This window comes from Podarcis melisellensis (assembly GCF_964234715.1).
Source record: "Podarcis melisellensis genome assembly, chromosome: 2".
Classification (NCBI taxonomy): domain Eukaryota; kingdom Metazoa; phylum Chordata; class Lepidosauria; order Squamata; family Lacertidae; genus Podarcis; species Podarcis melisellensis.
This window is the reverse complement of record NC_138529.1, coordinates 25,989,088-26,012,928: the sequence shown is the minus strand read 5'-3', so window position 1 is coordinate 26,012,928 and position 23,841 is coordinate 25,989,088. Positions and strand designations below refer to the sequence as shown.

Sequence of the window (23,841 nt, the reverse complement as noted above, 5' to 3'; positions counted from 1 at the left end):
TTAAGAAACAAACTCTGCCTCTGCCTCCATATATGACAATCTCCTTTCCAATCTCACCTCTGCAGACCTGAACAAGCACCGCCGCTATGAGATCCGAATGAGTGTCTACAATGCCGTGGGTGAGGGCCCCACCAGCTCACCACAGGAAGTCTTTGTGGGCGAGGCTGGTAAGCCAGGCATCTTTTTTTTTTTCCTCTAGGAGCCGTTTTCTCTCTCAAGTTTCCCTATATCCTTGTGCTTCCTGAGAGCTTAGAGCATAAGCCTGAGGAGGGAGCAGGCCAGCAGGCTAAAACAGCAACAAATTGTATTGCCTGCAGCTCTAGTGCAAGCCTACAAGTAAGGGCCATAGTTCAGTGGTACGGCATCTGCTTTGCATGCAGAAGGTCCCAGGTACAAATCTCAGCATCTCCAGGTAGGGTTGGGAAGGACTCCCTGGACTGAAACCCCGAAGAGCTGTTGCCTGTCAGTGCAGACAGTACTGAGCTGGATGGACCCAGTGGCCTGATTCCATGTAAGGCAGCTGCCTATGTCTCATGCCCATTAGCTTCCAATCCCACACAACAAGCCAGCAGATCCATTCCTTAATCAATACAGAGGCAGCTGCCAGCAAGAGGTCATTAGGGGTGGATCCCAAGAGCAGACAGGTCTGTGGCCAAGCCCGGAAGCTCATGTAGGGTAAACAAACATCCATTTCAAACCAAAAAAACAGTCCCTGCTTCTCCGTGGACTTGTCAGAGCATCAATTAACTCAGGCACCACACCGACACGGCCCCGAATACACTGACCCGATGCTTGGAGGCTGTGGCTGGATGGTTTCCTGGGAGCCGATTGAAACTAAATCCTTCAAAGACAGAGGTCCTATGGCTAGGTCGGGATGGCATGGGGATGAGGAATAAACTCCCTTCTCTTGCGGGGGTCCAATTAGTGCCAGTGTCTTCCGTTAAGAGTTTGGGTGTAATCCTTGACGCCTCCGTTTCCATGGAGGTGCAAGTTACAGCAACAGCTAAGGCAACATTTTTCCATCTTCGCCTCAGTAAGCAGTTGGTCCCTTACCTTTCCCTCCCCGATCTGGCCACAGTGATCCATGCAACGGTCACCTCCAGGCTTAACTACTGTAATTCGCTCTACGCAGAGCTGTCCTTGAAACTGTCCCACAAACTCCAGCGGGTGCAGAATGCTGCAGTGAGGCTCCTCATGGGGTCCCTGCCATGGGAGCATATTCAGCCAGTGCTTTACCAGTTGCACTGGCTCCCGGTGGAGTATACGGTCAGGTTCAAGGTGCTGGTCTTGACCTTTAAAGCCCTTTGTGGCTTAGGGCCCTCGTATCTACGGGACCGCCTCTCCTGGTATGCCCCACAGCGGACCTTAAGGTCCATGAATAACCATAGTATAGAGGTCCTGGGCCCTAAGGAAGTCAGACTATCCTCCACCAGGGCCAGGGCCTTTTCAGTGATGGCTCCAACCTGGTGGAATGCTCTGTCCCATGAGACTAGGGCCCTTCAGGGTTTAACCTCCTTCCGTTGGGCCTGTAAGACAGAGCTATTCCGCCTGGCCTTTAATTTGAATTCAGCCTGATCTTTTATTCCCTTCTCTTCCCTCCCCCCCCCCCCCATTTATGAAGATCACCTGCTCTAAGACCCCACAACTAATTCTCCTCTGGCCTCCTCGCTGGCCCAAGTAGGACCAATTCAGCCAGCTAGCCCTGGGGGTTATCTAATGGATTTTTAAATGTTATTGTTATTCATGTTTTTATACCGTATTTTATGCTGCTTTTATAATTAAGTGTTTTAAATTTGTTGTTAGCCGCCCTGATCCTGGTTTTTGAACTGGGAAGGCCGGGGTACAAATAAAAATTTAATAATAATAATAATAATAATAATAATAATAATAATAATAATAATAATATTCTCGCTGACATCCGGTTCTCCTCTCTTCAGTCCCTGCGGCTGCACCACAGAATGTGGCCATCCAAAGTGCCACGGCCACCCAGCTCGACATCACATGGGAGCCGCCACCCCCCGAGGCACAGAACGGAGACATCCAAGGCTACAAGGTACCAGGCCATAGGAAGGAGGGATCTGGGCTACAGGTGAAGAAGTGCCTTGCAGCAGTTCGGAATCTACTTTAAAGCCAGCAGATATTCTGGCTGGATCCATTCATAGGGTGGGACTGTGAATGCAGCAGCCCTATATCTGTTGGAAAATGGAAATGAAACAAGCAAGATTTTTTCTTGGGAGGGGGGATGTGTTTCCACATTTCCCCTGCAAGTGATGCTGTTGAGCTTCAAATAAAACATGGGAGTTTCACATGCTGTGCCTTCTCAGGATTGCTTTTGTCCCTGGGGAACTAAGGGCTGCTCTGCGCCTTATGTTTTTTATGGGTGCGTTCAAAATGCACGAGCGTGGCACCTTTTAAAACTGTAAAGTGTGCCTGTGTCAGGTGCAAATTTACAACAGATGCATTCCTCCAGGAGACTGAGATTGGCCATTACAATATACGCTTGAGATAATAATAATAATAAATTTTATTTATACCCCACCCTCTCCAGCCAAGACTGGGCTCAGGGCGGCTAACACCAAATATAAAAAACAATTGATTGAAATACAACTTAAAAAACAACACTAAAATACAACATAAAATATTAAAATGCAGCCTCATTTCATTGGAAACTCAAATCAAAAACTTTTTTGGGGATGAAAATGTCAAGTCTTCACCAAGGCTAACTATCCAGATGGCAAATGTTTGTGGCATGTGAAATGACCTTAGTTCTGGGCTGTTCATGTGATTTGTTCAAGCCTAGCATAGACTCTCTTTTTTTGCAAAGTGCACAGAAGCCTGTCCCCTGGATTGTGGCAGATGTCAGCGCATCCAGCCACCATATTGTAGAACTGGAACTAGTCTCTTGCCAATCCCTGCACAGCCATTCTTCATCCTGTCTTCAAGCATCCCATCCGTGATCTAGCGGGGCATTTTACAAGCCAGTAGAACTGCGGTTTTGGAAAGTTGCTTGCTTGTTTCCTAAGAAACCTCCATGGGTGCCGGGAAGTGTTGCCATGGAGCCTGCTTGCTGCCGTCTCTCCGGCGCCTTGACTTCACGGCTTGGTGGGATGGTCCGGCTTCTCTGTGGAAGTCTGGATATCACCCAAGAGTGACTTCAGAGGTGCACTGTTAACTACCCCATTCTTAGTCCATCCCCATGAGCCAAGGCTGCAAAATGGATTGCCTGTGCTGTCTTGCCTAGTTCAGGGGCCAACATGTCCTAATTGTTATGTGCCCATTTAACGGAAGAAGCTCACCTTCCCCGTTGATAATCCTCAGGGGGAAATCTTTTGAGGTGCTTAATTCATTTCATAGCCTTTAGAAATGTGTTTTCACAGGCCAGCTTAAAAGTTTCTGGAACATAGTGGCATGAGCTAGGTATAAGAAAATTTATCTGTGTGTGTAACAAGGAGATTTAGATCCTGTGCTTTGAATAAATGAAATAAACTTTTGCACACACATTTATTGGGCATTAGGACCTGTATCCTGAAAATTTTTATTTATGTATGCCATTACGGTGGCCCATGTTTTGTTAGTCCCAAAATGGAAAACAAAGGAGGTCCCAACTAAAGAAGAATGGCAACTTAAACTGATGGAGTACGCGCAGCTTGCAGATCTAACTTACAGAATAAGAGAACAAGAAGAATGTTTGATTAAAGAAGATTGGGAAATGTTTATTGAATATATGGGGGAAAATTGTATACACTTGAAACCATTGAGATTAATTTAAGTTAGCCAAGCATATTGATTTCATTGGGCCTCTTCTGAATTTGAGTTATTTGAGTAAATTTGAGCTTATCCACACTTACCTTTTTTTCCCCTTCTCTTTCCAGGCAGAGCTCTACGCTTTAACAGCTAATAATAATAATAATAATAATAGCCCCAAGCTTTCCCTCTGAAACGCCACTCTTTAAAGCTGAACTGGAGCAAACATCAATACGAGGTTTCCCATGGATTGACGTTTGCTCTGATTGAGCTTTAAAGAGCAGGTTTTCACTGGGAAAGATCCGGAGCCCAAAAAGGGCTCTTGGACATGGAACTTTAAATTGAGGACCCTGCCTGGAAAGAGCAGAGAAAAGGTAAAGTGTGGATAAGCCCTGAGTTGGAAAGAACCCAGTGTTTTTGAACTGCATCTGAACTTACGGCAAGGGGCTGGGGTAGCAGAGAGCAGCAAAATAATGGACGGTGGCCAGAGAGCCAAGAGTAAAATATATTTTAGCATTGTACCTGGGCATCTGCTGTTCCCCAGGATAGTAGGGCACAGTCATAGTTAGCAAGCCTATCATGCTGGTGGACTCCCTCTTTCCACCTGTCCCTTCCTCCATCTCTGGATTTCCTCTTTAAATCTCCCTCCCTCTGCAGCCGTACTTGCAGTGGCAAACTTGCTCTATGCCTCCATCATCTGGTTCTCACCAGGTGAGCATCCCTTATCCACGCCGGCTGGGGCTGATGGCAGCTGGAATGCAGCCACACTTGCAAGGCCACAGGTTTCCTTTCCTCTGTTCTAGATGGTTGAGATACTGCCTGACTTGTATGACTTGAGGAAATTATTAGCAGGACAAGCCTATGCTGATAAAGGCGGTAGCGATTCCAAGGAACGAACAATATTAATTAAATATATATATTTATATATGACACTCCACATTTTGGAGTGGAAGAGCAGCATTGTTGGAAACGCATTAGTGACCACAAAGAGAGAAATGGGTGCTACTCCTCCCCCCCCCCCACAATTTTCCTCACTACGCCCCACTTCCTTCTTCCCTACAGATCTATTTCTGGGAGGCCCAGCGGCAGAACGAAACAGAACGGGTGAAAACGCTCTTCCTGCCGGAGAACGGCGTCAAACTCAAGAATCTGACCGGCTACACCGCCTACCTTGTCACCATCCTGGCCTTCAATGCTGCAGGCGATGGGCCCCGCAGCGCCCCCATCAAGGGCAGGACGCAGCAAGCAGGTGGGATAGGAGGGAGGAGAGGCAGCGGCGACTTGGCTGTGAATAGCAGTTTGCAGGTCCTGTGCTGATGTGCTGAGTTGGGCCGGGGATGGGAAGGCATGAGCACGACCACGATGGGAAGTGTTCGTTCTCATTCAGTCTCACAGATGAGGTTGTTTTTTTAACACGTGTGGCCAAAATACTTCTCTCTGTATAAGCAGCAAATCTTTTTTGGTCCAACTACTGTGGTACCTTGGTTTAAGAACAGCCTAGTTTATGAACAACTTGCTGTAGGTGTTTTGGTTTGTGAACTTTGCCTCGGAATAAGAACATGTTTCTCTTCCTATTGAGTGTGTTCCATTTGTAAATTGAGTCCCCCGCTGCTATGGGAAAGCATGCCTTGGTTTAAGAACACTTTGGTTTAAGAACGGAATTCTGGAACGGATTAAGTTCGTAAACCAAGGTACCACTGTATACTGATAGGTCATCACTTTCCTTTTGCATCCTCTTAACTGCGGTCTTAAGCTCCCATCCGCATTCTCCTTTTCCTCTTATTTTTTTTAAATAATATTTATTAAGGTTTATAGAGAAAAATGCAAAGCTTAATACCTTTCGCCCACCCCGCTTCTTCTTAACCAAACCAAGACTTTTATTTTGATACAATAAAAACACAAAAGGGGGGGGATAATAGAAAAAGAAAGAGAGAAAGAGAGAAAGAGAGAGAGAGAGAGAGAGAGAAAGAAAGAAAGAAAGAAAGAAAGAAAGAAAGAAAGAAAGAAAGAAAGAAAGAAAGAAAGAAAGAAAGAAAGAAAGAAAGAAGAACAGAAAAGAAGTTAAAAGAGATAGCTAGAAAAATAAGATTCAGAAAGTGAAGAACTTCCAATTCTTCATCTGTCCACTATATAAAACATTCACTTTGTCCAGTCCTCTTAATTTTGCATGAGCATCCCAGCATGTCTCTGCCTCCACCAGCTGAATCATTGGCTTGCATGTCCTGAGCCCCCACCTCCCCTGTGCTTCGACCCCAAATTCCTGCTTCTCCCGAATATTCAAGCCCCTCTCTGACTAGGAGCTTGGCTCTTGAGCTGGGACATTGCTGTTCTGTGTGCATTGCTGTGCATCAGGCTGAGATTCAGCAGAACCATTGAACTGTTGACCTTGGGCTGCACTTGATGCCCAACAAAAGACACATGCGCCTCTGTAGCCTGAACCCTTGTGCTCCATCCTCAACAGGCACCTGCTTTGTTCCTTTGCGTCACCTGCTCCCCTCCTCTTCCTTCCAGCTATGAGCTTCAAAACATCCTCAGGTTACAAGTTTGGAGATCAAAGCCAACAAGAAAGGAAAGAAGGAGAGGCTTATGGGCCATATCCACCGCCAGCAGCTTTGGCTGGTGAAACCTTCTTTAAGCCAAGGGCACTGCTGAGTGAGGATCTGGGCTTGTATCTGTATTTCCCGCTATGCAGAGAGGAAGTTGGGGCTGTCTCGGACTGCGCTTCGCTGGCTTCCCATTCCTTGGATCTTTGGGGTTGTTGTTGGCACAGCATAAAGGAGCTTGAAAAGAATTGCAGCGATGACTTTGGCCAGAGCAGTTTAGGACAGCTTCTCCCGTTTCCCCTCTTTGCAGGCCCCCTGCTTGGCTCTAAAAATGACTGCGCCAAAGGTTCAAGTCGCTGACTTTGAATGGACACTGCTAAAATACAAAACAAAAAACAAAACAAAAAAACTGCATTCTGCCTAATGCCCTGAGACAATGGTCTCTCTGTTAGAAGTTCCCAGTGCCTTGGTGAGAAAAGAGGTTTGAGATACTGTGCATCTGCAAACAGTTTTTATTCCAGGAGATGCTACTTTAGGAGTTTCTGGTTTTAGGAATACTAATCTGTCGCCAGTGCTTTGCAGAGTATGAGAGGTAGCAAGTAAATAAAGCTAGATTTAGCTTTTCATTAAAGGCGGGGGGGTGTCTTCATTTTGAGAATGTTTTTGGGCTGGATGTTTGTGGTTTATTTTTATTAGCTTTTAATCATTTAATTGCTATGTTTATTCTACCTGTCCATCTCCTTGGAGCCCCCTCTCCTTAAAGGCAGTATAAACACATTTAAAATGAATAAAAATAAGTGCTTAACTAGATAAGCTGCTATTTACTCCAGGAAAGGAAATATACAAATATCTTAGAGTAGTCTTCCCCAACCAGGGGCCCTCCAGGGCTTGATCTAGACACATCAAAGAAGCGTTTCAGTTGTAAACTTTGGATGAGAAATCAGGTTGGCAAAAACCGAACTCCACAGTGCCATCTGGTGTCACAGTGTTGTAATGCATATAAAAAGGTAAAGGGACCCCTGACCATTAGGTCCAGTCGTGACCGACTCTGGGGTTGCGGCGCTCATCTCACTTTATTGGCCAAGGAAGCCAGCGTACAGCTTCCGGGTCATGTGGCCAGCATGACTAAGCCACTTTCTGGCAAACCAGAGCAGCGCACGGAAATGCCGTTTACCTTCCTGCCGGAGCAGTACCTTATTTATCTACTTGCACTTTGACGTGCTTTCGAACTGCTAGGTTGGCAGGAGCAGGGACAGAGCAACGGGAGCTCACCCCATCACGGGGATTCGAACCGCCGACCTTCTGATCAGCAAGTCCTAGGCTCTGTGGTTAACCCACAGCGCCACCCGCATCCCGATTGTAATGCATATACAATGTAGCTAAAGTGCTTTTTCTTTGCCAATGTAGCTGAGTCCCAGAAGTTGTGGGATTACAACTCCCCTTCTCCCAGACCATTGACTATGCTACCTGGGGCTGATGTGAATTAAAGTCTAAAACTTCTGCTGAGGAAAAGGTTGGGGAAGACTGCTTTACAAGTCTAGGTAGATTTCCCCCCAGGTACAAATAATAGCTTGGGGTGTGTGATCTTAAGAAAAGGAAGAAGTTAAAATATACGGTTGGGAATCATTTTGTTTAGGTCTAATAATATATTTGAGAAGATATGGAGGATACAGACCAGGATGTCTGTTTCGCTAGAAGAGGTAGTTGGCCCCGGTAACAATGGAATGCTGGACAAGAAGATTCCTTTACCATCCCTAGGTCCAGCCACGCTTCCAATGAAAACCGTGGCTTGGCTTACTTGCTTAAGCCACCTGGATCATTTAACCCAGCTTTATTTTTTTCACGGTTTTTATAAAACTCCTCCTTCTTCTTCTTGACAAGGTTGTTGTCAGTTCCAGCTAAGATACAGAAAACTGAAAATGAAGAGCAGTTGCTTGTTCAGTACAAAGGAGTGAACTGCTGTTAAGCAGTCTAGGGAATCCCACAAGCATAATAATAGCATTAACTATATATATATTAAACCCTTTATAAAAAAAAAATGATTTTCTGAGGATCTGGCTCATGAGCTGCTCTCTAAACTAGCATTATGAGATGTTTTCTTATTTATTTCATTCATGCTTTCACACCAGTGCCACAGTGTTACTGCCAAAGTAGTAACCATTTCCCAAAATAATCCAGACATGTGAAATGCCTTGGTTGTCAAGGAAACAAGCAGCAGAGCATGGGGTCGGGAAACAATAGCCCTAGCCCAATTCCACCTGCATAGATTTGTTATCTTTATTTCTTTCTACAAACCTTTATTAAATATAGACCATCTTAAAACATCCATATTGCACTCCCCCAAAAAATGAAAATATATACAAAGAAACAGCCATCTAAGATGTATAGCAACATAAATTTTCATTGGGAGTGTCTTCCCGCAATATTATGTGATGTTGTGGAAGAAGCTTTACTATCAAACAATTTAGACGTGCTATAGAGCCCTGTCCCTACTACATTTTCAGAGTCGGCTTGTGGGAATTGTTCGGCCCCGGACAGATTAAAACCGTGAGCATGGTTTCAAAAGTAGTTAACAACTTCCTAGAAAATTAGAAATCTGAGGAGATCAGCTTCCTTCCTGGGATTTCTTGGTTTTCTGCCTGCTTGCTTCCTTCTTTGACTTACGGCTATGGAAAACTCTATTAATAGGCTTGCTGGGGGAGTTTTGTGGAGTCTCACTGCTGCTAGAGCTGGCCTTGAAGGCAGCCCCTTGCTGCTTTGTAAGGCAATGCACATGCAATTTCTACACATGTAGGCTTCCCCTTCTCATATGTTCCCAACCTGTGGTGGTGAGGTGAACGCTGTGATTTCAGGAGTGGGTCCAGCAAGGTGGCGCCACGATCCCTTTAGTTTTTTGAAACTTTGGCCTAGTTAAACATTATTTCAGCCTTCTTCACTTTCCTTTGCCCACCTTTGGTTTCCCAATCCACAGTCTCCTCCGTTTTCAGTCTGCCTCAGGCTCCACTTTTCCCTTTTTTTGGCCTCCACAGCTCCCTTAATCACATCGTCCATTCTCCCCTCCTACATTCCATACGTTACCACCTTAAAACTAAATTTTAACCGTTCTATGGGGTGGCCAGTCCATAGGTTGCATTCTCATCACCACCGTGAACCTGAAAGAGAGATTCTGCCCTGATGTGGTTGCCTTTTAAAACTATGAGATATCCAGAGGTTGAGGTGATTTTCCTCCCTAGGATTCACAAAGGGGAGGCAGCATTTGGCTGGGAGTCTTAAATGGGGAGAGTTCTCTCGCTCTCAGGAAGTGCTTGCAGCCTTCCCATAAGCACCTGATTGGCCATTGTGAGGGCAGGATACTGCACTATAGATGGGCCTTTGGTCTGATCCATCAAAAGTCTTCTTGTGTTCTTGAGGGATAGTTGGGTATACATTCCTTTTTAATCTGTTCTATAAACAGTGGTTATGCAAAGTGTTTTGCAGTCATTGGCATCATTGCTAAATTCTAGTGTGCAAAGTTCTTCCCAGTCCTTCCTGCACCATTTTCACAATAGTTACACACAAGATTCTAACTTCTGTTATTGAAGCCGGGCTGGAAGAAGTTAAAATCAGCTAGTGGGTAGTATTTGTAAGGGACAATCTATGGGTAGGAAAGGCTTAAGCACCCGAGACCTGAAAGTATAGGGTGGTATACTATTTTAATAATAATAATAATAATAATAATAATAATAATAATAATAATAATAATAATAATAATTGGTTCTCCCTAGTAAATTTCCCATCCCCGGCCCATGTATTGCCATTGTGAGGGAAACACAATGTTGGGCTCTCCGTGTTTCCCTTTCAACATCTGTTTTGGCCCTGGTATATTCCCATTTGACAGACGTGATGAAGAGCCACCGTCACTGGTCCATGACCCCCCAGTAAATTCTTGGTTGAGTGGGGGTTACCGTCTCCTCTTCTGGGTTTTTAAGTACTTAACCCTTGTTGTCCCCTTCCCCAGCTGCTCTTAGACCAGATATCTCTGCTTCCCATCCTGCCATTGTTCTGTCTTGTTTTCCTTCACTGGCTGCGCAAAAGGTCACCGGTATTCAAGGACTGATAGAATTTCTTTCAATGGATTGTACTTCCTTCTGGAGATTAGTGGTGGGTAGCTAGACCACCTCCATCCACAAGGCCATGTTGTTGACAGGAAAGCCTAATGTCACCCATAACTTCTAACTCCTTCCTTTTCTTTCCTCGCAGCCCCCAGCTCACCAGGCTCCATCAAATTTAGTGAGCTCACCACCACCTCTGTGAACGTCTCCTGGGAGCCACCAATTTTCCCTAATGGAATCCTGGAGGGCTACCGACTCATCTATGAACCTTGCATGCCTGTGGATGGTGAGGGGCTTTGAGAACAGTGTGTGTGTGCATGTGAAGGTTTATGAAAGTGCATGAATTAGTGAGTCAGTTGTGTGTTTGAAGTAGTGAATCAATTAAAACAAGCAAGACTGATAAAACAAGTCTGTCTCGTGTTTCGAATCATGTGACATTTTTTATCTGGGAATATGTGAAAAGTCCAGTGTCTCAAAGTATTTGAATTTAATAGCAATCTTCTTGCGAACACTTTCCCAATACAAAGTAACCCATATGTCATTTATTCTAGGGCTTTTGTTGGCATTGCTTCAAACGGAGCAGTTAGTGGCATGTAGCCATAGAATAAATAAAAAACTGCCATGTTTAGCCTAGACATCTATTCACAGCTCAAGACCATTTTTATTTTTGGGTTGCCACAGCAGTATAGGGGGAAAGGGTTTTTTTTTATTTTGTGAACAGACAGTACAACGAATCATGACCATTAGAACTTAATTTCCAAAAACTAACTATAAGCCCAGACCCGTTTTATCTTCAAATTCTGTTTCCTAATCTGAGAAATGTAGGTCAGCTGTGCATACTCAGTAGTAATGGAAATGCTCGAATTCCTTTTTTTAATTCTCAGATGGCCAGCGCTAAAAAACGGTTTCCGGAATGTGTGTTTATCAAGCACTGTGTATTCAATATTCCAGTGTGATAATACTCAAGCATATGTTCTATCCCCCTCTTGCTTAAAAATGAGCTTTCTGGTATCACCATTTTTCTACTACTTCCCTTTCCTGGAAAAAAAAAGCTTTATTTAAAATAAAAATAATAATTAGAAAAATAGTTCCCAAGCTGAAATGGCCATACTGTCTTGTACTGCCCCATGAGGTCATATGCCGTTCCATATATATAATTTTCTGATCAACAAAAACAAATGAACAACTAGGCCACAAGTTTTTTCAAAGAATATCCAACTAATATAAAGGAATGGTTGGTTTCACAATCCCACACACTACTAATGTCAGAACATAATCACAGTTAATGCTGAAACATTATTAACTGACCAAATTCCACATCCATCCATGCATCTGAAGTGCCTCTAACATAAGGATCTAGCATTAATAAATGCAATGAAACCATTCCATGGTATTAGGTGCCATTCCTTATCCTGTAAAAACAGCAACATAGACCCATATAAAATACCCAACATATTAAGGTATTTATCTGTGCTGGAAGGAATAAGCAATAATGCAAGCTGTAAGAAACTAGGAACTAAGCCTAAGAGAGTTTGGATTTGATAAATTGCAGCAACTTAGCTGCAGGGAAAGTTCTGTGGCTGCAGGTGGCCATTGATGGAGTTGCGTGCCTAATCCCTAAATTCTGCCTCTCTCCCCTGCAGGTGTGAGCAAGATTGTAACAGTGGATGTGAAGGGAAACAGTCCGCTATGGTTGAAAGTCAAAGATCTAGCAGAAGGAGTCACTTACCGGTTCCGAATCCGAGCCAAGACTTTTACCTACGGACCAGAAGTAGAAGCCAACATCACCACTGGGCCAGGAGAAGGTACACTAAGAGAAGGGGGGGGGCAGGGAAAACCTTCTTTATCTGCCACTTCATATACTTATATATAGATCTTGCACAGTATTGTGAATTGAACTCTTGAGTTTTTCTAGGGAGCAACTGTCCTGGTTGATTGGTGATGTACTAATGATGTACCCCCCAAAAAGTGATGTACTATTTAAAGCCACATGGAATCAATAAACTGGACCTCTGTTGAAAGCATCTACAAACCCACCCTTTGAGGAATAGACATGGTTAGATGTGATTAGCAGTTTTTCTTGCCTAGGGCTTGTATTTAGCAGGAAAAAAGGAAAGAAATGATTCCTTGGTTACTTGCTCCACAGTCTCGCAGCCCATTTTGTGTACTGAAAATGTCTTTCTTGGTTCCCAGGTGCTCCAGGTCCTCCAGGTGAGCCCTTCATCTCCAGGTACGGCTCAGCTATCACAATCCACTGGTCAAGCGGTGACCCTGGGAAAGGTCCTATCACCAGATACGTGATTGAGGCGCGTCCTTCAGGTACCAGCTCTGCGCTCAGTCCACATTCCCCTTGGCTGACTCAGCCATTAGCAGTCCCAAAGTTGGAACTTTAAGAGCAGTTCCTGATATGGCTGCTTCTGTCCTGTGGGCCTTTTGGGATCATGATCCCAAAAGACGAGGCTTCGTTTCCAAACCAAGATGTGCCCAAAGCGTCAGCCTGCCCGAAGGTCAGCGCTTCTGTTATGCAAGTTCTCTCTCCTAGTCCCAGATAACCAAGAGATTGTGCTTACCCACTGGTAACTGCGCTCTGCAAATGTTCAGAGGCATCAGGTGGTATCCAACTAAGTCTTATTCAGTGCAGACCCATTGAAACTAATGACCGTGACTAAGTTAGGTCCATTGATTTCACTGGGTCTTCTCTGAGTAAGCCTTAGTTGAATGCCACCCATTTTCTCTTTATTATTCTGGCATATATTGTAGGCTGATCCCATAGCTGTCAACTTTTCCCTTTTCTTGCGAGGAATCCTATTTGGAATAAGGGAATTTCCCTTTAAAAATGGGAAACGTTGACAGCTGATCCAGTTGTAGCTTGGAAAGGGAAGGGAGGTGCCGTGGTGCAGAGGGGAAAGGGTTGCACTGGGGGACTGCGAGAGTAAGAACAGCCTGCCTTCAGAGACCATAACTGGTGTTTCCCGTATGAGTACAGCCAAGAAATGCAGGGCACCTGCCTGCCAGTTGATTTAGCATCCATAAGACATTCACCTGTCCTGGCCGCATCTGATGGTGCCTGGAATGGATGTCACCTAGCGAGGTAGAACTCAAAGAGCACTGCAGGGTAGGAGCAGGAGTCTTTCAGCACGAGCCTTTGTGGCAATTAACAGGCCCCGTGCCACGCCATCTGCTCTTCCCTGTCCTCTCTCCCTTTTACTCACAGCAGCCTCATTAAAAAGCAAGCCAGAGTCCATTTCAAAGCACTGGAGTGATTTATCCCCTTGCATCTGCCCTGCTCTTGGGCTGCAGGTCCATCAATCATCCTCTCCATTCCCCAGAGGGAGACGGGAGCAGGCAGAATGTTTCACGAGCCACAAGCTTCCGCTTGGGGAGACTCTCCCCCTTGAGTCAATCCCTAAAGGAGCTTACGCGTTAGAAGCAAGCAATCTGCCTGCATTGAGCGACGCAGGTTGTAATCCGCCATCATAAACGACCTCTTGGACACGCGAGGAAATGGACACATACAAGTTGGGAGACCCGACTCGCCTGAGGTTTGCACACTGGGATGTGAGAGCTTGGCTATCCAGTCCCTTGTAGCTATTAGGCTACATCCAACGGTGTTAGGACCCAGAGATGTCCTAATTAAGTAATTGCCAAACTGCATGCTGAGTACAGTATGCTAATGTGGCACAAAAGAGCTGTTAAATGTGCCGTGAGAAATAAATGTTCTGCGAACCCAAAGTACCCACCCACTGAGGAGGCCGCCCATTATCTCTTTAGATGAATTACCAACCTGACCTAGTCTCCTCCAAGTCACCCTCTGCCTTTAGGAAAGACCATTCTGCACCATCTCTGCAGCGAGTGTTAACAGGGTCAATCAAGCTACTCCTGGTTCAGACAGTGCAGGAGCAGAATCTCCTGCCTTGAGGAGGGAGGCAGTGACTCACAATGGCATTTCCGGGGCAGGGATGGTGGGTCAGGTTGAGAGAGTGTGTAGTAATTCAGATCAACCCAAGGAGCCCAGAGTCATGTGAAAGGACATTTTATTTGGCCACAGTGTGCACAGAAAAACCTCATCACCGCTCTGTTAACCTTCCTGTGGGCTTCTCCCATTGTTCTTCTGAGAGTCATGGGGCACGTAGAGATTGCTTTGTCTTCACCTGTCCTTCACCTTGGACGCCGGCAATATAGCCTTGGTCTACGTATGATTTTGATGCTGAGAGGGGGCTGCTTATTTCTGCCAAATTACCATGATGTGCCACAAATGCAAGGTATTTTGTGACACACCCCTAAATTCAAGGTTCCAAAAATATTTTAGCTCATTCAATGATGTTAATGCTATTACTGACAAGGCTGGTCTTTCCTTTAGGACTACACAGGCTTCAGGTCTCCCCAAAAGTCCTCCACCACTGTGACCTGCTGCTGTCTTGAGCATACTGTTCAGCAATATGTCCTTGCCACTCCTCTGAATCAGAGAGCCTTAGGGATTATAATGTCTCAGGAGTCAATTTAGCCCACCCTCTGGGTTGGCTCCATCATCAGATATGTAGAACCAATTAAAGCCGAAGCTTCCTGGACAGTTATGTAGCCGGCATACCTTTTAAAGAACAAGGACATTTTCAAAACCCCTTGTTCCATCAGTCAGCGTCTCTTCAGAGCTGGAGTTTCTTTTGCGTTACTTAATAACCTTATACATGCAGTCAGATGTCTGCAAATACAATTTGTATGAGCAGCTTGAGCTTCATTTGACCATGCTTTATTCAAACGTATAAAAAATTAAGGATCACTGGCATGTACATCATGCTAACATAGCAAATAATTATGTGAACTTTGCAAATGTCTGAAAATAGGTTGTATCAATTATTGTCATTTTTAGGGTGAGGAAACAAGGGTTTTCTGTATATATTCAGCATTATGGGTCCCCTCATTCTGGATATGAAATTATTTCCCCATGCTCTGTGTGTGTGTGTGTGTGTGTGTTTGCAATGAATTTATAGGTGTATATACACACACGAGCATGGGACGCGGGTGGCGCTGTGGGTAAAACCTCCGTGCCTAGGACTTGCTGATCACATGTTTGGCGGTTCGAATCCCCGCGGCGGGGTGAGCTCCCGTCGTTCGGTCCCAGCTCCTACCCACCTAGCAGTTCGAAAGCACCCTTAAGTGCAAGTAGATAAATAGGTACTGCTTTATAGCGGGAAGGTAAATGGCGTTTCCGTGTGCTGCGCTGGTGCTGGCTCGCCAGCTGCAGCTTCGTCATGCTGGCCACGTGACCCAGAAGTGTCTTCGGATGGCGCCGGCTCACGGCCTCTTGAGCGAGATGAGCACGCAACCCTAGAGTCGGACACGACTGGCCCTTTATACACACACCTTTATACACACACGAATGCATTTCCTGTTGCAAATTCACTTGGTTTTTTTGCTCTCTCTTCTAGATGAGGGGCTCTGGGACATTCTCATCAAGGACATCCCCAAGGAAGTGACCTCATACACCTTCAGCATGGACATATTGAAGCAAGGTGTCAGCTACGACTTCCGGGTCATTGCTGTCAATGACTACGGCTATGGGACACCCAGCTCTCCCTCCCCATCAGTTTCAGGTAACAGAGGTGAAAGTCGTAACACTCCCTCAGGTCAGGGTCACTAAGCCCTGAGAAGAGGCTATAGGAAACAATGTGTGTGGGTGGCCTTTCAGGGAAAGGGTGTCTGATTGCTCTGTGCTGCCTGCTGTCTTGCAGCCCAGAAAGCCAATCCTTTCTATGAGGAGTGGTGGTTCCTCGTGGTCATTGCTCTGGTGGGACTCATCTTCATCCTCCTGCTGGTCTTTGTCCTCATCATCCGAGGGCAGAGCAAGAAGTATGCCAAGAAGTCAGACTCAGGTGGGTGCTAACAACATCGTATTGAGATGTCCTTTCCCCCTAATTAAGGCTCCTTCCTTTGAGAGTATTGAATACGAACACGGTGGAGAGATTTCAATAGCAGCTTTGAAGCTGTATTCCATGTGGAGCACATTAGTGAGTATGTAGCAGGAAGAGACACCGTACATTCCACTGGTCCAACAACCTTAGATTTGCTCCTTGTGGCCTTCTTAGCACCAACCAGGAGGTGATACTCCTGCCTGCAGCATCCTAGCTACAAACCTCTTCCCCAAGCCAATGGCCCACCCATGAGAATTTTCACCCAGCTCTTCCTGGATGTTATATTCTTTTGTTCTCCTTCCGCGCCCTGGTCACTATTCCACGTAGCATGACCAAAGCCCAGGGATTATGAGAACTAGAGTCCAACAACATCTGAAGGGCATCACAACATCAACTACCCCAATCTAAGCTAAGACTCCTGAATTCCAATTACCCAATTAAAATTGAACCAGCTCTCTCAGTCACTTGAGCAGGGTGAGGGAATCTTAAATGCAAAACCTAGCTTTAACTGTTCTTCAGCTGTCTGGGACTTACCCTAAGAATCCCCCTCTCTAGTGCCTCCATGTGGTATGTTGGGGGTGGGGTGGGGTGTGGAGTCAGTGACCTTGTTGATGCCACTCCAAGCTGACACTTAAAATAAATGGCTTCGTGTCCCAGCCACCGTCACAGGCAACTGCAGAGGTCACCAAGGCAAGGGAACGCGACTGTGTTTGCTTTGCTCTAATTGTGAGGAAAATCTGAGCTTTCCTCTTAAATAAGCGAAATGGATGGGAGAAGTGGAGTTTGTGTGGGGTGGCATCTTTGGGAACAATGGCTTGCAACGATTGTTTGCAAGTCACTTTCCTTGTGTAGGTCACACAGCTGCAGGGAAAGAAGCTTCTGCGTCATCACGTGTGTAGCAGTTTCCAAACACATCTGCATGTGGCAAAAACCATTTTCATGCAATATGGTGCTCACAAGGGGTCCCTCGCTCCCCCTGCAACCTTGCAGAACTATGTAGAAAAACTGATGTTTTGAATTGGCCCTTAATCTACAAACCTTAGAGATATACGAAGTCATTTTTAACATGCTGGGCCATGTATCCAAAATATCATCTACTCTTGACTGGCAGGGGCTCTCTGAGGTCCCAGGCTGGAGCATTTTAGCCCTTGTTGTCAGGAGTTGCCAGGAATTGAACCTGGGAAGTTATGCATGCAAAGCATAAGCTTTTCCACTGAGCTATGATCTCTGCCCACCTATGGTCCCACCCCAGAGGCCTTCAGAGAGGACTGGGAGGGTATGTGGCAAAGGCAGAAAGTGACTTTTGCTCTTTTGCTTGGGTGGGAAGAATGCATTTATTTCTTTATTTTAACCCTGCTCTTCAGCTGAAAAAGGCTGTCAAATCAGCTTACAGTAAGATGCTCCCTGCACTCAAGCTCAGGAAAGGAAAGGTGATTGAGGAGGGAGGAGGGGTAAAACAAACACAGGCACAAGTTCTTGGCTACAAAGTTCTTATATGTGTTCATTCTGGCAGGGAGGGATGTAGCAAGCTCTTGCTAGAGGCTCCTTCTCTGGCTGGTGGATGGAGCCATGGATTCCTGTTTCCATGATGTTCTTCCAGGGAGGCGGGGGGGGGGAGCCACCCAGCAGCCCTTGGTCTCCTGGCCAAAGCCCCAGGCCCAGAGGATGCTTCCCCTCTGCTCTGCAGCCTCTCTGCAACTAACCTCTTAGAAAGCTCTTCTCAGTGCTTGAAACCAAGAGCATATGAACTGCTTCTTCAGTTCAAGCAAATTCTTAACTCACTTTAGCTCCTGTACTGTTCCCACGGAAGATCTCAAAGAGGAAGATAGTCAAGGAACAGTATGTGGATTTTCCCAGAGGTACAGTACAAGATGTGCTTAAAGTGTGTGTGTGTGTGTGTGTGTGTGTGTGTGTGTGTGTGTACACAATGTGGGAGAGTAAGCTTTGCTCCCCTAAAATTACCCTTACAGGAACACCTAATAACCTGTGCCTTTGATGTACTTGGCATAGCCTCAAAAGGCTGTACCTAGCAGTTTATAGAGGTGGAAGCTGGGCACTCCACATCACTTATTCACCCAAAGGATTTTTGTGCCCCCTTTTTGTTTCCACGCCATCATTTTTAAATCCTCAGATGGCACCCCCTAAATAAAGTCAGGAAAGCTTGAAACAAGCCATTGAGCTTTGTTCTCTCTGGGGCGAGAATTTGGCCGCTGTCTCTTAGCCGCTAAGGAATCCTAAGATGATGACGTCTTCTGTCCCCTTGGCTTCCCCCTCACCCCTAGGAAGCAACTCCAAGTCAAATGCCCTTGGCCACGGTGAGATGGTTAGCCTGGATGAGAGCAGCTTTCCTGCTCTGGAGCTGAACAACCGGCGTCTGTCCGTGAAAAATTCCTTCTGCAGGAAGAACGGAATCTACACAAGGTACCAGAGGCTGTGCCCGTACAGTCGCAGAAAGGATTTGGTGTGGGGAGAGGGACCGAATTTGGGAAGGGCAGTTCTGCTCTCCTGTGCTAAACACTTTCCCTTTTTGAACGGAATCTCAGAGCTTCCATGTCTCTCCCGAGGTCCCCGCCAAGACCCAGCCCCGGCTCCCTCCACTACTCGGATGAGGACGTCACCAAATACAACGACCTCATCCCAGCGGAGAGCAGCAGCCTCACGGAGAAGCCCTCGGAAATCTCTGACTCGCAGGTGAGCCAAACGGAAAGGCTGGCAGTGGAGACATTTTTGGTTGAACTAGATCGAGGAGTACTAAGGTTGTTGAGTGACTGCAGCTGCAGAGAGAATAATAATAATAATAATTTATACCCCGCCCATCTGGCTGGGTTTCCCCAGCACTCTGGGCAGCTTCCAACCAAATATTAAAAACAATACAGTGTCAGACAGGTATGGAGCCCCTCCAGCATAGACCAAGACTTACTGGAATGGTGAGAGGTTTAGAAGGGCTTCAACTTCCTGTATGTGTATGCCATACATTTAAAGCACATGGCCTACCCCAAAGAATCCTACGAAACTGTAGTTAACCCCATCAGAGATCTACAGTTCCCCAGCCTCCTTAACAAACTACTGCTCCCAGGATTATTTGGGGAAATCGTATGCTTAGAATGCACTTTAAAATATATGGTGAACACAGAGCCAGAATCACTGAGAGAACATGGCCTTTGCAAGAAGTGCGCACAGCACAAGAGATGCTGCCATGTGACAAAACGACATTGTCAGGTCGCTTTGTCCACAGGAGGCCTCTGTACAAGATCTTTCACTTCACGGAGCTGTCAGAAATGGCAAGATTCTGATTACATTTGCTGCTAGAAGTAGCATGGGTTCCAGATCAGAAACAGTTTCTCAGAAAAATGGGGGGAAAGGGACTGGGGGAGGTGGAGAAATGAGTTCTAAGAAAGCTAGGTGGCAGAAGGTGGCGGATATCCATCTAAAATGAAAGAACACAGAAAATTTGCTAGAGTGGGTCCCATGTACACTAGGATTTACAATGGACCAACAAAAACAAGCCTTTTCTTTTTCTGGTGCCAATCATCGGAAAAACAAGCGGCAAGGATGGTTTTCTTCTCCTTCCTTGTTTTTGCAAACTTGATAGCTGTTGGGCTGGGATCCACCACAGTTATTTCCAACCACAGGGCTCTACCCCAGGCCTTGAAAAGGTATTAGAGTTTCCCATTTCAAGAGCTGGCAGCTGCCACACTTGTGTGCGTGGTGGTGATACCAAATCCAAATTAAAAGATGCCATTTATTTCTCTATGACAGTGACACAGGTGGGTGGGAAGGGGACATTGCGGGGGGGGGGTCAGAGAGGGCAGTTAGAAGAATTTATGGGCCACAAACAAATGCAAGTCAGGCTCCTATCTTGAGATTTAAATGGGGGGGGTTGTTGTCCTGTCAGTGGGGTGAAGTAGGAGCACCCTATTAAAAAGGTTTTGCTTGTTTTTTAAAGCCTGCTGTTTCCACAATGCCCAGACCTTTACCAGTGTGCTCTGCTTACCCTCTTCTCTTCAAGTTTGTGACTGTGAGTACTGGAGGAGTTTTGCAAAGCAGGAAGGAAAATACAGTGGTACCTCGGGTTACATACGCTTCAGGTTACAGACTCCGCTAACCCAGAAATACAGTGGTACCTCGGGTTAAGTACTTAATTCGGAGCACGATTTCTGTTCTCATCCTGAAGCAAAGTTCTTAACCTGAAGTACTATTTCTGGGTTAGCGGGGTCTGTAACCTGAAGCGTATGTAACCTGAAGCGTATGTAACCTGAGGTACCACTGTAGTACCTCAGGTTAAGAACTTTGCTTCAGGATGAGAACAGAAATTGTGCTCTGGTGGCGCAGTGGCAGCAGGAGGCCCCATTAGCTAAAGTGGTGCTTCAGGTTAATAACAGTTTCAGGTTAAGAATGGACCTCCAGAACGAATTAAGTACATAACCAGAGGTACCACTGTATGTCCCCCCCTTGACAAAGTGCAGAGTGAATTCTCTGAGCAAAGAAACTACCCATGTCCTCAGTCCTGGTTGATTCAACTTACTAGACAGCAGACCTGCCTGAGGCAAATCTGGTGTCTGATCCCTCTACCTCCTTCTGGAGAATGAGGTGGTGATCAGAGGCACCAGCTGGGTACTAGTAAGGGAGAAGCAGGCAGACATCTGCCCCCCAAAAGTCAGGACTGGGACACATTCAGCTTGTTTCAGCCAGGCCTTTCTTCCCCTTGCCCTGTTGCCAATAGCAACAGGCACTAGCAGTTCTGAGGCTGACAGGAGTTGGCAACCCTGCCAGGCTATAACAAAATGGCTCCTTTGTCCTCTCCTTAGAAACAGAAGCCTGGCCAAGTGGCCGGGGCACCCTTGGTGCAATTAGGCAGGCGGAGGAATTGCTGCCATGGCGATGTGTCCACGCCGCTAATATAGCTAGGTGCAAATTTCTCCAGGACTGATCATAGGCCCCTGACATAAGAGGGCATGAGGCATGGTTTGTACCCAGCCAGTGCCCAACAGAAGGCTGCAGAACAGCTGGGTGTTCTGTAGCTCTGTCAGCGGCCACTGCAAACGGTTGCTCCTCAGAGCTGTCATGCCAGGCACTCAGATTTCCACAATGCTGCCATGTACCATATGTCCAGCCCAGCAAAGGATTTCATTAATATCTGAGATTTGTAGCTGGACTCGCAGGCAGCTCTTCCACCAGTCGTAACGAAAGATTCAGGGGTGCCTGGAGGAGCTGCTTTAAAATTGGGCTGTTTCCCAGCAAACGGGAGTCGCCTCTTAACCCAGAGTAAATGTGTTGATATGAATGAAGATCCTGGCATTCTGTGGTATTGCAAATGCTGCATGATGTTGGAGGGGGTAGTCAATGAGACCCAGGGATATCTGGGTTTCCCAGAGGATCCCACTGTATCACAGGTGGCAAACCTTCCAGATGTTGGTACTCTACCTCCCATCTGCCCCAGCTGGCATGTGAATAATGAGATTATGGGAGTTGTAGGCCAGGAACATCTGGAATTCACCATCCCTGCCTGATATACAAGGTGACTGTGAATTGGAATTCACCTATTTTGTCCAAGTGTGATCCTAAAGTTAAGCATATATGAAACTTGGGTTTCCAGAACATGTAAAAGAGTAGAGAGGTGGGGCTCAGAGACCTAGTTTTCGTCCTTTCTGTGTATGTATCTGGCCTTGCTGTTTTATATTGTACCCTTCCTGTCTCTGAAACAATGACCCATCATACTTCTCCTGCCGTCCCCCCACTTTGGAGATCCATAACACACAGCTTTCATTTCCCTCACATGGGCCTAGTGGAGCCTCCTTCTTTCTCTCAGCAACTTCCTCCACCTCGTGGGTCCCCCCTTCCTCCACCACCATCCCTTGAACCGGTGGAATGAGTACTTCTGAGGAACGGCTAAGAGCTGAACTGAGCCGAAAGCTGCCACTTGATCTCTTCCCTGGCTAGGCTGTGGATTCTCATGAATGGTCTCTATTGTGCTTCTGCAAATGGAGAAGCTGAATTCAATTAGGGAGAGCAGAGGGAGAGTTGAAGGGAGGAAAATGAGCCAAGTCTGCCCTGTCCCGGCCATTCCCCCCCCCATCTCCTTCCCTCTACAATTTTTTTTTAACCAGATGTTCCCATAGATGGAATACTTGGTTACTGGCCGATTACTTTTGGAAGTAGAAAAAGAACGTGTTGCTATAGTGGCTTGAGTTGCTGCACTAGGGATTTTAAAGCCCACCATAATTTCAGGAGTTCCTGAAATCTTAAATTGTCAAGCAAAGGGCATGTAAACCTCTCATTTATTTATTTTTAATGATGAAACTTTCCCATTATATTGAGTGATGTGAGTTGTAAATGCTGTGTAAAGGAAGTCTTAAAAGTGGAGCATGAGGATGAAGAAAGAACCAAGAAACTAACTGCAGGTTATCCTCGTGATTTGGCTCATTTCAGCCTCTAAGACTGGCAGTAGAGTTATCGTATGTATCACAGGTGGCAAACCTTCCAGATGTTGGCATCACCAAACTCAGCCCTCCAGCTGTTTTGGAACTACAACTCCCATCATCCCTAGCTAACAGGACCAGTGGTCAGGGATGATGGGAATTGTAGTCCCAAAGGGCTGAGTTTGGGGGTGCCTGCTGTAAAGAATACGGCTGCCATGATGCTCTCCTAAATTGATTTGCATCATTACTTATCTCCTGTTAAAAGAAATAAGCTAGAGATTGCCCTTTTTGCTGGGCCAGTTCTTCCTTACTGTTCCTGCTTCTCTCATCTCTTCCACTCCTCCCCACTTTTTCCGCTGTCCTCACATTGATCCACAGCCTGTTTATATTGCAGATAATCCTAAAACATGAAACAATGATTATATCCCCCTCATTTCTGGGAAGGAGAATGCAGAGAGCAAAAAAAGCAGTTTCCTCTTAGTACTGTAACCAAATGACAGAACGCAATGTGTTCATTTAGGATAGTCAGCTTAATCAAAATTGTTTGCAAATTAATCGCACGCAGCCCTATAATCAGTTAAAACAAGATGAATTTCATCTTTCCTAAATTTAATTGTCAATAACTTTTAGAAATGTTGAGGGAAGTATACTGGCAATCTAATTTAAAAGGAGCTGCCCCCTCATTAGAAGGAAAGTCTGTCTCTCATATTTCCCTTTTCATTTCCCATTAAGGTAAGCTAATATAACAAAAAAAGGAAACAACTGTGCCTTTCATGCACAGCACCGGGTATAGGGCGGCATACTGCTACTAATGATAATAATATTAGTAATAATCATAGTGTTGATGAATCCCTGCTGTTTGAGACCAAAGAAATGCTGAGGTGAGAGAGTGGATTGCATCAGGTAACCATCTTCTCTGGCTGTGTTTGCTTATGGAACTAGAAATCTTCCATATATATCATAACCCACTAAAATACTGTGAGGCTTCCCACTGGGAAAACAAGTTGCTAGTCTATGTAGATGGGCCCTTGGGTAGGGTTACCAGATGTCCCCGGATTTGCAAATCTGTCCCCAGACAAATTCTGTCTCCAGAATGTCCCCAGATTTGCAAATCTGTCCCCTGGAAACGTGGCAA

The 23,841-nt window shown here is 45.8% G+C and overlaps 1 protein-coding gene across 8 annotated transcripts in view; it reads left to right on the top strand.

The window, feature by feature from the left end:
• The window catches only part of SDK2 (sidekick cell adhesion molecule 2), a 329,275-nt gene that overhangs the window by 302,262 nt on the left and 3,172 nt on the right, over positions 1-23,841 (top strand). For 3 of the 8 annotated variants that reach the window (XM_081899505.1, XM_081899507.1, XM_081899504.1), the window contains 11 exons: positions 66-167; positions 1,938-2,053; positions 4,807-4,993; positions 10,527-10,664; positions 12,022-12,183; positions 12,572-12,697; positions 15,805-15,969; positions 16,108-16,248; positions 18,075-18,146; positions 18,570-18,708; positions 18,831-18,978. In XM_081899505.1, the coding sequence (XP_081755631.1) occupies positions 66-167; positions 1,938-2,053; positions 4,807-4,993; positions 10,527-10,664; positions 12,022-12,183; positions 12,572-12,697; positions 15,805-15,969; positions 16,108-16,248; positions 18,075-18,146; positions 18,570-18,708; positions 18,831-18,978 (1,496 nt within the window). The remainder of the gene's footprint in view (positions 1-65; positions 168-1,937; positions 2,054-4,806; positions 4,994-10,526; positions 10,665-12,021; positions 12,184-12,571; positions 12,698-15,804; positions 15,970-16,107; positions 16,249-18,074; positions 18,147-18,569; positions 18,709-18,830; positions 18,979-23,841) is intronic. The other 5 variants (XM_081899509.1, XM_081899508.1, XM_081899511.1 and 2 more) reach the window with 3 other exon arrangements.